The sequence below is a fragment of the Bidens hawaiensis genome, unplaced genomic scaffold (assembly GCF_021521415.1).
Source record: "Bidens hawaiensis isolate Kalapana, Puna unplaced genomic scaffold, B.hawaiensis_p1.1 tig00001143_1, whole genome shotgun sequence".
Lineage (NCBI taxonomy): Eukaryota > Viridiplantae > Streptophyta > Magnoliopsida > Asterales > Asteraceae > Bidens > Bidens hawaiensis.
The window spans coordinates 1,172,411-1,184,526 of record NW_027491065.1 but is presented as its reverse complement, the minus strand read 5'-3'; the positions used below and the strand labels follow the sequence as shown (position 1 = coordinate 1,184,526).

The following is a 12,116-nucleotide window of genomic DNA, read 5'->3' as shown; positions in this document are numbered from 1 at the left end:
ATAACTTGCACTATATAATATACTTCACACTAATAAAAAAAAAGGTTCATGACAAATAAATCCAATAACTCTTTCTACTTTCAAACGGTTCTTAGCAACCATACTATGATGATGATGATGATGATGATGATGATTATTATTATTATTATTATTATTATTTAAAAGAAATAAAAAAAAACCTAAATCAAACTGTTCTTAACAACTCTTGTTTCATGTTTCTGTTAAAAGTACTCCACCATAGCAGTAGATGGATCAGTAGATGGATGATGATGATGATGATGATGATGATGATGATGTTGTCGTTGATGATGACGATGCTGCTGACTGTGATATTGTGGATGATGCATAATCGAGTTCTTTAAAAACCGGTTTTTGCACGCTTCATTCCGCTAGATCCAAAAGGTGATGCGCTGCCTCTAGGTTGCGGACTTTGCTCTCTAAAGTTGTTGTTTAGCATAGCTAACTCTCTTAATTGTTGTCTCTTGTAAAGATCTTCGGACTCGTCCTGCAATTCAAAGATAATATCAATTAATGCAAAAAGACATTAAAGTTGTACGCGCTTTTTTTACTTCGAGGCGGTTTAAGGTTTATACAGTTCAGTTTTGGTGGTTTAACGTATGAGTGTAAACAAGTTAAGCTGTTTGTGAGCTACTCGAGATCGACTCATTGATAGCTTGCGAGCTACTCGAGATCGAGCCTCGCTTATCAAGCTTGAGCTCGCTAGCAAGCCTAAACAGAGATAAATATTATATAGATTGTAATTTAGTAAATACGTATTTATATTTATATAACTATTGTTATACATAAAATTGCAATAAAAGTAAACAAATAATATATAATATGTTATATACAAAAACAAAATTAAAAAAAATAGATATAAAATAATAAAAAATGTACATAGATAATTAATAAATAACAAGCGAGCGGAACTCGAGCTTGAAAAACTACTCACGAGCCGCACAAGCTTTAGAAATAAAACTCAAAACAAGCCAAGTTCGAGCTCTCGGAAGCCTAGTTCAATTTTAACGGTCCAGCCGACGTGTTGGCACTTGGAATCAGTCAACCAACCGTGTAAACTGAACCTGCAGTTTAATCTTATTTATTTACTTTTTTCATTTCTGAAATATTCAGTTACATATACGTATTATACTCATGAAATTCTTTATCATTCTAAAAGTAACAATACAAACTAACGTTTTTTTTTAAAGCCAGTTCAACCGCCACACCAAACTGTTAAGCTGCCAAATCGGTCCAGCTAACCGACTCAACCAGTTTATTTTTACGTTTTCTAAACCCGCAGTTTAACCGTTTGACCCATAATTTTCTTCAAAACCGACCAAACCAAGGTTTGAGCATATCTTGCATGAAAGAAAACATACCACGGGTTTGAGCAGCTCTTGAATGATTTCTTGTGCTTGTCTCAAGCGTAGACCAATGATACCTGCAGGCATTTCTGCTTCAATTAAGATGTGTAGTGGCTCGACAAGATGCTCATAGCCCGGCCTCCCCTTCAAACTCTCCTCCTTTTAACGCACACAACCCGAAAGAAAAAAAATTAATACTAGAATATGACCCGTGTAAACAATTAAGCAGGTCACCCAGCTTGTTTGCATTTGTGTATGCTAGAGGGTATATTGATCAAACTTTTTTTCTTCTAATTTAACGGTATTCTGGTCATTGCACACCATACTTAACTAAAAAAATCCATCCAAGGCAAAGGACCAAACACGTTTCCCGCGTGAAAATTGCTAAACTAAACATGCAACTGTTCAAAACAATGTATCAAATCTGTAATATGGGTAAACTACAGGGACCAACCGTTTAATTGAATTTAAAAAGATTTATAAAGTTGCATACTTAAAAATACACAGTATGCAACTTTCGGCCTGTTTGAACCGTCCCTGTTTAGTTATTTTTTATTAGTCTTGTTTGCCCATTGGAGATAAAAACATATCTCAAATCAACCCATTCATAATAAAACGGGTTTTGTGAGACCCACAAGCAAATGAAAAATTATTTTACCTTATCGGGGTCTTTTATGGAACCCCTTCCTCTGATGAATACGCGACATCCGGTAGAAGCTTCCACTCGTTTTAAGGAATTGCCTCGTGGGCCCAGAAGCCTCCCAACAAAGTTGAACTAACAACAAAATGAAAATACTTTTTAACAGGTTTTGGAGGAAAATAAGTGGTATGAACATAAATGAATTTTAAGATGTATTATGTACATTAGGAAAGCTGTCAACATGTATGTCCAAACGCAACACCCTCTTTGTATTAAAAGAGCTCGGACTTGGTGGTGCTGCGCTCCAGTGATCAAGCGGTGGCAGTCCTTGTGGCCCACCAAATTGCTGCATTTGAAGTCAAAGTCAACATTAAATAGGACCCACGTTCTACAAAGGCAGTGAAAAATCTGAACTAAAAGAAATCTAAATATGTTTCTTAGAGGGGGAATGCAAGCTAGATATGTACTTTAGAATGCGGGTGCTAAACGGTCGGGTTCGTAAGTTGAAGGGTTGAACCCGAACACAACACAAATTTTCATGGTTTGTCACTTTGTCACAGAACTTTTTATTTTTATTTTTTGCATATTAATACTCAAAAATTAGAAACTTAAAACAAAAACACTGCAAATGTATATAAAACAATCAAGTTTAAATTATAAACGTTGATGTCTATTTCTCTTTTAATTTTTAAATTTTAGCAAAAAAAAAAGTACCCCAACATTTTAAACTAACACAAAAATAATTTTCGATTAATAATGAGTGTTAAATAGATAAACCCATGAGCGTTCACTAGTCCACCTCAAAAAAGACCGAAGCTTGTTTAGACTAAACCCAAACTCGCGAATTTTGTGTTAGGTTCGGGACTCGGGTCATGTTGTAAACTCACAAGTCATGCCTCTACTGTAGAACATGAAGCTTGAGCAGAAGAAAAATATATATACAGATTAAAAAAATTGTTTTGACCGAATGGGGTAAAAATTTATACACATGATTTAGGCCATAAAAGGTAATAAGCAATAAACTTTCCAATGTTTAACAAACATATCTCCACCCCAACCTCTCACATACATGTTTTCTTAGAGTTTCCGATGCAATACCAAGGAAATCTCAGGCAATAAAGATGTATTCTAGAAGGAAAAAGAAGAAAATCGGGACAATTGTTACTAACCAGCAATTCAATGCTATTTTTGGCAGCTTGTTTAACCCATTCGGGTATATTTAGCAATGATCAGCTGGAAATCAATTATCATAATTCTAGCAATGCTATCATGAAAGGGAAATACCATGTGTAATGCTATCATAATTCAATGCTATCATGTGTATATTTAGCAATGCTATATGGAACAGATTGTTGGGCCATCAAGAAGGCACAAGTGCGGAAGATGGAGGTAGAAGAAATGAGAATGCTACGTTGGATGTGTGGGCACACAAGGCTAGACCGAATAAGAAACGTTGTGTTTCGCGAGAGATTAGGGGTGGCAAACATAGCAGACAAGATAAGAGAGTGGAGACTGAGATGGTTTGGACATGTAAAGAGAAGACAGACGACGAATCCTGTTAGATCCGTAGAAAACATTACTATAGAGGGGAGGAGGGGTAGAGGACGACCGAAATTGACTTGGAATGAGAGGATTAGGCATGATTTGATAGACCTAAACCTCTCCGAGGACATGGTTGAGGATAGGAATTCGTGGAGAAGTAGAATTAAAGTTAAGGATCTTTAGAGAGAATTGAATACCTTAGGGCTTAGACTTTACTTATTTAGGTCACATACCATAATGGTATTTCCCTTACATATATTATTATTATTATTATTATAATTATTATTAGCTTTTATATAGCTGTTAAACTGTGAACTTATTATTAATATTATTATAATTAGTAGTAGTTTTTATATAACTGTTAAACTTTGATTTCCTTTATTTTGCTTCATACACATGTACTTAGAGCCGAGGGTCTCTCTGGAAGCCACCTCTTTATTCCTTTGGATAGAGGTACGGTGTGCCTGCATCCCACCCTCCCCAGACCCTACTTATAGCTTTGCTGTCGGTGGGATTTCACTGGGCATGATTGATTGATTGATAATTCTAGAGGCAATTGTGCCACAATTCTAGGATCTGCTACTTTACAATTCTTATTATAAATAGGCAGACTAGTTAGGTGTTTTATCATCTTATTATTGTTTTTCACTATCATTATTGTAATTGGAGTCCTTGCCCCTCTCGAATCGGGCCTTATCTTTTCTATTGGAATAAAAACTAGTCTGCAATCGTTTCTTATTTCTTTGTTCCTATCATTGGTTCCATTGCCGAGAAACGAAGAGCAAACCACGATGGTGCAGACCCGAGGCAGTTCAGGAGAAAACAACCCGCCAACAGATTCCCTAGCGGCACAATTGGCAGAAATAGCAGCACGGTTGGAGTGTGTAGAGTCCATGAAAGAAGATCTGGCAGCACTGAAAGCCGGTGATAATTCAAAAGGCAGTCGAAATGAAGAAGGAGAAAGCCATTGGAGGAGTAGGCAACACTTCCGTCCCTACAACAAAATTGATTTTCCCACTTTTAGCGGGGGAGATCCACGTGGCTGGTTACTAAAGGCGGAAAAATATTTCAAGTACTACCACATTCCAGATGAGGAAAAAGTAGAAGTAGCATCAATGCATTTGGAGGGAGACGCCTTAGATCTCTATTCGTGGTTTGCCAATGACCAACCCATAACCTTTTGGGAAGAATTATCCCAAATTTTTACAAAGAATTTCGGTCCAGCCGAATTCCAAAATCCAGACGAGTACCTTTGTAGTGTTAAGCAAACAGGTACGGTTAATGAATATCGGCAAGAATTTGCTAAACGTTCTTCCCGAGTTTCAAATTGGCCGGACCATTGCTTATTGGGGGTGTTTCTAAATGGGCTTAAAGAAGAACCGAAAGCTGATGTTAGGATACATAAGCCTAGAACCGTTTACAACGCAATGAGTTTAGCACTAGAGTTTGAATCTAAACTCACTCATTCTCGCTCTGTCCGAAATACAGCCGCTTCTATCCATAACAAAACCTCCTATTCTGAATCCCGACCCAATGGTCCTTCGAACCATAACCCTACTACCAATCCAGCCCGAAACAATCGTATATCGGACACTGAGAAACAACAAAGATATTTGAAAGGAGAATGCTTTAGATGTGGCGATAAATATGGTCCTGGGCATAGGTGCAAAACTGGAACACTCAAGGTGTTGGAGGTAGAAGAAGATGAGGAAGAAAGCTGTGTAGATGGTGACGGGGCTGATTCAGATCGTGATGGTACTGCGGAGATCAGCCTGCACGCTATATTGGGCAAAACCCATCCCACGACTATGAAAATCAAAGGTATGTTACATTCAACCGAGGTTTTGGTTTTGGTGGATGGGGGGTCTACTCATAATTTTATCTCTGATATTCTCATTAACGAGCTTCAATTGCCTACGCAACCGGTTGCACCCTTTGGGGTACAAATTGGTAATGGAGACATCATCCGTTGTAGTAAGATATGCAAAGATTTGCAGTTGGAGGTTGATGACCTTAAAATTATTCAAGATTTTCATCCATTTTCTTTGGGAGGCGCAGATTTGGTTTTGGGGATTCAATGGTTAAACACGGTACAAGCTAACTGGAATGAATTGTTTATGGTGTTCTCAATTGAAGGGAAAAAATATAAGCTGCGAGGTATTGAATCAGGCCCTCAAAAGTCTTCAAGTTTTCAACACTTAGCCATTGAACCCATTTCTACACCTGCAATACACACCAGTTTTCAATCCATTGTCAACCAATACCGGGCTGTTTTCGAGGAACCTACACAATTACCCCCTACCCGCTCTCAAATTCATTCCATTTCCTTGCTGCCCAACACCTGTCCACCCAATATCAGACCATATCGATACCCGTATTCCCAGAAAAATGATATCGAAAAGCAGGTCGCTCAACTCTTGACTGATGGTTTCATACAACCAAGCACAAGTCCTTTTTCTAGTCCAGTGTTGTTGGTAAGGAAAAAAGATAATTCATGGAGGATGTGTGTGGATTATAGGGCTCTTAACAAAGCTACTGTGGCCGATAAATACCCGATCCCAAACATTGATGAATTATTAGACGAGTTATATGGTGCAACAATTTTTTCAAAACTGGACCTGCGATCAGGCTATTATCAGATCAGAATGGCACCCGAAGACATTGAAAAGACAGCTTTTCGCACTCATTCCGGACATTATGAGTTCAAAGTTATGCCTTTTGGACTAACCAACGCTCCTTCAACCTTTCAGGCTGTTATGAATGACTTATTTCGACCATTTTTACGTCGTTTTATCCTTGTTTTCTTTGATGATATTTTAATTTACAGTGCCAACGTTGAACAGCATCAAGAACACTTAGCCCAAGCCTTGAAGTTATTGTAAGACCACAAATTTTTTGCTAAGATGTCCAAATGCTGTTTTGGTCAAGACCATGTCATCAATCGGCATGGAGTAGGCGTGGAGGAAGAAAAGATAGCAGCAGTTCGGTCGTGGCCTATACCCACAAATGTTAAACAAATGCGAGGATTCTTAGGGCTGACCGGCTACTATAGAAGATTTGTCAAGAACTATGGGATCATCGCACGACCACTGACGGCTTTAACAAAAAAGGACGGTTTTGTGTGGTCCGACGCAGCATCGGCCGCTCTCGAGGCCTTGAAACAGGCTTTAATGTCGACTCCTGTTCTATCCCTCCCAGATTTTTCTAAAACCTTCGTGGTTGAGTGTGATGCATCTTCCGAGGGTATAGGTGCTATTTTGTCTCAAAATGATCACCCAGTAGCATACTTCAGCAAAGGTTTCTTCCCTTCAAACAAATTCAAATCAGCTTATGATCGAGAATTGTTGGCTCTAGTAATGGCAGTTCAAAAATGGAGTCATTACTTGTTAGGACGCCACTTTATTATTCGGACAGACCATTACACGTTAAAGTTTTTGTTGGAACAGCGGATTACCACCACTGAACAACAAAGATTGTTGTTAAAACTAATGCCATTTGATTTTTCTATTGTTCACAAAGCAGGAAAAGAAAACCAAGGGGCAGATGCACTATCTAGGCGACCACATTCAGGAGAGTTCTTAGCACTTATAACACTCCCTATTGTGTTGAAATTGAAGAGATCAAAGCTGGATTACACACTGATCCCGTGACTAACAACTGGATCCGCAAGTTGAAGGAGGCTCCGGATGGTGACACTGAATTTACTTTGGTAAATCAACTCTTATTCTACCAAGGTAAATTAGTGATACCCGATATTCCCAATCTACGGCTCAAATTATTGCAGGAGGCACATGACACCCTAAGCGGTGGGCACGGAGGATTTTAAAGACTTACAAAAGGCTGTCCACATGGTATTATTGGCCCAAAATGAAGAATGATATCCGTTTGTTTGTACAACAATGTGTTGTGTGCCAACAACAAAAGTATCAAGCTTTATCCCCAGCCGGTCTTCTTCAGCCCCTGCCCATTCCCGAGCGAATATGGGAAGATTTGTCAATGGACTTCATTGTGGGCCTGCCACCTTCTAACCGAGCTGATACTATCCTGGTTGTGGTGGACAGATTGAGTAAATATGCACATTTTATGTGCTTATCTCATCCATACACAGCCAAACATGTTGCTGCTGTTTTTTGCAAAGAAGTTATTCGGTTACACGGGTTCCCTAGATCTATTGTTTCGGGCCGTGATGTGATTTTTATCAGTCATTTCTGTCAAGAACTCTTTCGTTTGAGTCACACAAAACTCAAACTGAGCACAAGTTACCACCCCCAAACAGATGGTTAAACAGAGGTCTTGAACCGATGTTTGGAAGCCTATTTGCGCTGTTTTACAAGTGAACAGCCGAAGAAATGGAGCGAGTATTTAGCATGGGCAGAATACTCATATAACACTGGCTATCATACAGCAACGGGCACAACTCCCTTTGCAGCGGTCTATGGGCGAGAACCTCCTCAGTTGGTGCCTTACATGGTGGGAGAAACCCTAAATGCTGAGCTGGAACAGCAGCTAATTGATCGGGACCATATGTTAAAGCTCCTCCGCCATAACCTCCAAAAAGCCCAAAGCCGCATGAAGAATCAAGCCAATACGAAGAGACGAGACGTCACTTTTCAAGTTGGAGACTTTGTGTTTTTGAAAATACAACCATATCGGCAGAAAACACTTGCTAAGCGGAAATATGAGAAACTTTCACCCAGATTTTTTGGCCCATACCGCATCAAAAAAGTCATTGGTCCCGTTTCATATGAATTGGAACTTCCTCCTGAGGCACGAATTCACCCCATTTTTCATGTTTCAATGCTTAAATGGGCACATGGGGACTACTCCTCTACTCCAACCCCTCCATTACCTCTTACCAACGACTGGGAGTTACACGTCCAACCAGCTGCCATTTTGGATCATCGTTGGACCAGTGCAGCGGGTAAGACTGTTCTGGAAGTTCTGGTTTCTTGGGAAACTCGCCCAGTAGAGGAGTCTACTTGGGAACCACACGATCTGTTAGCTGAGCAGTTCCCTCATTTCAGCCTTGAGGACAAGGCAAATTTCCAGGCTGGAAGTAATGATGCAATACCAAGGAAATCTCAGGCAATAAAGATGTATTCTAGAAGGAAAAAGAAGAAAATCGGGACAATTGTTACTAACCAGCAATTCAATGCTATTTTTGGCAGCTTGTTTAACCCATTCGGGTATATTTAGCAATGATCAGCTGGAAATCAATTATCATAATTCTAGAGGCAATTGTGCCACAATTCTAGGATCTGCTACTTTACAATTCTTATTATAAATAGGCAGACTAGTTAGGTGTTTTATCATCTTATTATTGTTTTTCACTATCATTATTGTAATTGGAGTCCTTGCCCCTCTCGAATCGGGCCTTATCTTTTCTATTGGAATAAAAACTAGTCTGCAATCGTTTCTTATTTCTTTGTTCCTATCAGTTTCATTCTAAAAACAACACTTTTTAATCTATAAACTAGATCAAGCGCATATATAATCAAATATTAGCATCTCGGCCAAACGAATGCAAAAATGTTAATATGCATAAGTTGGAACAGCTTCAAACAAAACCCATAAAGATTTTATATCACTTCTAACTACAGATAAAAAATAAAAATGGGAATTTGATAATATACTTGGCAACAAATCATCATTGAAAAAAAAAAAGATGAACTCACCTCAAGTTGATGCGGACTCCAATTAGGATTTCCGTTCCAACGGCCTAAACTTTTAGCAGCAATATCAGGCATAATATCCAAGTGATTTCGAGGACTCGGGCTTCCACGCGGCAGTCTATCGTAGTCGTTAAACCCTTGCGCCCGTAATATCTCTGTAGATCAAATGAAATATTACAAATGAGTGATTTTCTATAAATATCAACTTATACATCAAACAACAATCTGTCTACTCAAAAGTTTAAATTTTAATACAAAAATCAAATGTGAAAATTTGTCATATATGGTATTGTATAAGCTAATAAACAAATCCATTATCACAAATGCATATTTTACACTATATGGCAGATGAATAACTAAAAAAATACATCGCATGTGTAACGTCACATACCATGCAATGGCAACTTTTGAATAAAAGGCTGTAAAGGGTTCAAACCAAAGATAAAAAATGTAACACATTATCATTAATTATCAAAACTATAAAACATAAAACAAGAGTATACGTTACAAAATTACAAATATAAAAAGAAAAAAAGTAACTTCTTTTTATTTTATACTATAATATTTGGGCAAGCACTTTTATCTGTCACTACTGTAATTTTCTCACCATTTTGTGTTATCAGTAGTTTACTTTTAGTACGTTTTATTTTGTTGTTTTTTATTTCATGTGTCACACTTTATGCTTTCTTGATGCTACAATCTATATGTCAAAAAAGGTTTTCGAAGTCGGGGGGGGGGGGGGGTCTCAGCGAGAGCAGGCTCTTTCTCTATCGAGATAGAGGAAAGGTTTGCCCCTATCCTGCCCTTCCGGACCGTACCAATAGCTTGTTATGAGTGGGATTTTAATGGGTACGTTTGTTTGTTACTATAATACTTGGACACCATGCTAGCCTCTCTCTTGCAGTGCCCCTGCAAATGCGTGTCTTAAGCATTAGCCCTTTGAGGCTCTAAACAAATCCAAATTCTAGAAAACGTCTTTGAACCGCAAGCAAATTCAATGCTTTAGAATGGCATTGACTATTTGACTCGAAAGAGTCCAAAGTTAGTTCAGCTACCGCCTAATGCCAGCTAATGCCACCACCGTTTACTAAAAATGCCATGCTTTTCATAAAGTCTAGCTTATCAACATTTCTCTTAATAGCGATATACTAACGGTTCACGCCATTTGACCACCGTTACAGCTAGCAAATTGGCGTCATTATAATATTTTTTAAATCACATACGTTTCCGATGCATGAAAGATGCTAGAATACTCATTATCACATTCAATGCATATCACCGAAAGCACCATAATGCAACCGCTTTAGATTATCATCATCATTATCACCAACATTGCAAAAATTTCATCAAGAAACATAAAACAAGTTATGAAACTTACCAATTTCAAGAAAATTTATATATGGCAATCCAAACTAGGATTTGAAGTTTCAACTATTATATATCAATTCAAATTCAAGCAATCACTAATTAGCATATCATTAATGTTAAAGATCTTAAATCACCATTTTAACACAAAATGCAACAACAAATTCATTGGTATTTACTCCTAAAACATAAACACACCCAAAAACCAATTTCAAATAAAAAACAATGAGAAAGTATCAAACCTTGATTCAACAATCTAGTACAAACAGGAAGAACTTGCACAAAAGGACCCAGCTTTTTCTTTTCTTCCAGTAGCTCTGCAAGGTATGAGCTGTAAACACAACACACCACCAAAAAAAAAAAAACTTGCATAAAATTTCAAGAAAGTGAGCAAGAATGAAAACCCATCATTAAAAACTAACAAAAACATGAAAAAAATATTTTTTGATAATAAAAAAGATTACCCTTCAATATCTGTGTTAGCCCACATATGTGGTGAAGAAGGGGCTCTAGCAGGTGAGTAGTTCAAGTTTTGGCCATATAAACTTGACATGATGCTTCTTGTTTTATGCCCAACAGAGTCGCCGGAGACTGGTGGCCGGATATGACGGCAGGATAACAAGAAGCTGTAAACCCTGAAGAAAAGAGACAAACAGACAGACAGACAGCAAGAAAATCAAATGGGAAAGAAAAGAAAATTGGAAAAATAATGAATACTGAGTGGCTTTATTTAAAGGGGGGGGGTTGGTGATTAAATTTTGGGAGATTTTATATTTATGGTCCTTCAACTTTTTATTTGGTATTGGGTGTTGTATGAAGATCTCGGTCCTCTCAAGCAGTGTTGTAAAAATCCTGACTAGATGTTGATTATTCGCTAGATTCCACTTCATTGATTAATTTAAGGTTAATTGACCAATTAATCGATCAATGGTCAAATCCGGCCAAAATCAGGATTAATCGGACTTATTCGGCCTTTTCCGATGAGGTTCAGACCAAAACCGGCAGTTTTTCGTGAGATTCCGGCCAAACTCAGCAGTTTCCAGTGAGCAACTTATGGCCAAAATGTGTTTGATATAAAATTGAAAATTAAATATTAAAAATGTGTACATGCATATATAAAACTGAAAAATTATGCATTAAAATCTGATCTGATTAATCCCGATTAATCACTAGTCTATACCTCACCGTCCGATTATCGACTAGCGATTTTTACAACATTGCTCACAAGTGAATTTGTTTACGTGTTTAATGATGGAAATCAAACCACAAACTTGAACATAAAACTCACAATATACGAATAACTTTTACTCTTTTAATATTATCGTTAGCATAAATGAACACTAGAAACAAGAAATGCACTGCCTTACCAATCTATTTATACTAACACTAACTCGTATGTAGTGACGGACTTAGTATGTTATCAGAGATAGCCTTCGCTACTCATCAACTTTTCGTAAGTAGTGCAAAATTTTCTTTTTTTGGTTGGTTTTCGAATTTCGTCACCCCTGAAAAAATATAATTTTATCCCTATTT

At 37.8% G+C, this 12,116-nt stretch overlaps 1 protein-coding gene across 1 annotated transcript; it reads right to left on the bottom strand.

Annotated features, from left to right (window-relative positions):
* Positions 1-319: 319 nt before the first annotated feature.
* Positions 320-11,180, bottom strand: LOC143560333 (KH domain-containing protein At3g08620-like). The gene is made up of 7 exons (XM_077048658.1): positions 11,048-11,180; positions 10,826-10,914; positions 9,222-9,373; positions 2,228-2,350; positions 2,023-2,139; positions 1,380-1,523; positions 320-505 (listed from the first exon to the last, which is right to left on the bottom strand). Exons 1-7 carry the CDS (start codon positions 11,134-11,136, stop codon positions 359-361), a joined length of 861 nt encoding a protein of 286 aa, XP_076904773.1. The 5' UTR covers positions 11,137-11,180; the 3' UTR covers positions 320-358.
* Positions 11,181-12,116: the final 936 nt, after the last annotated feature.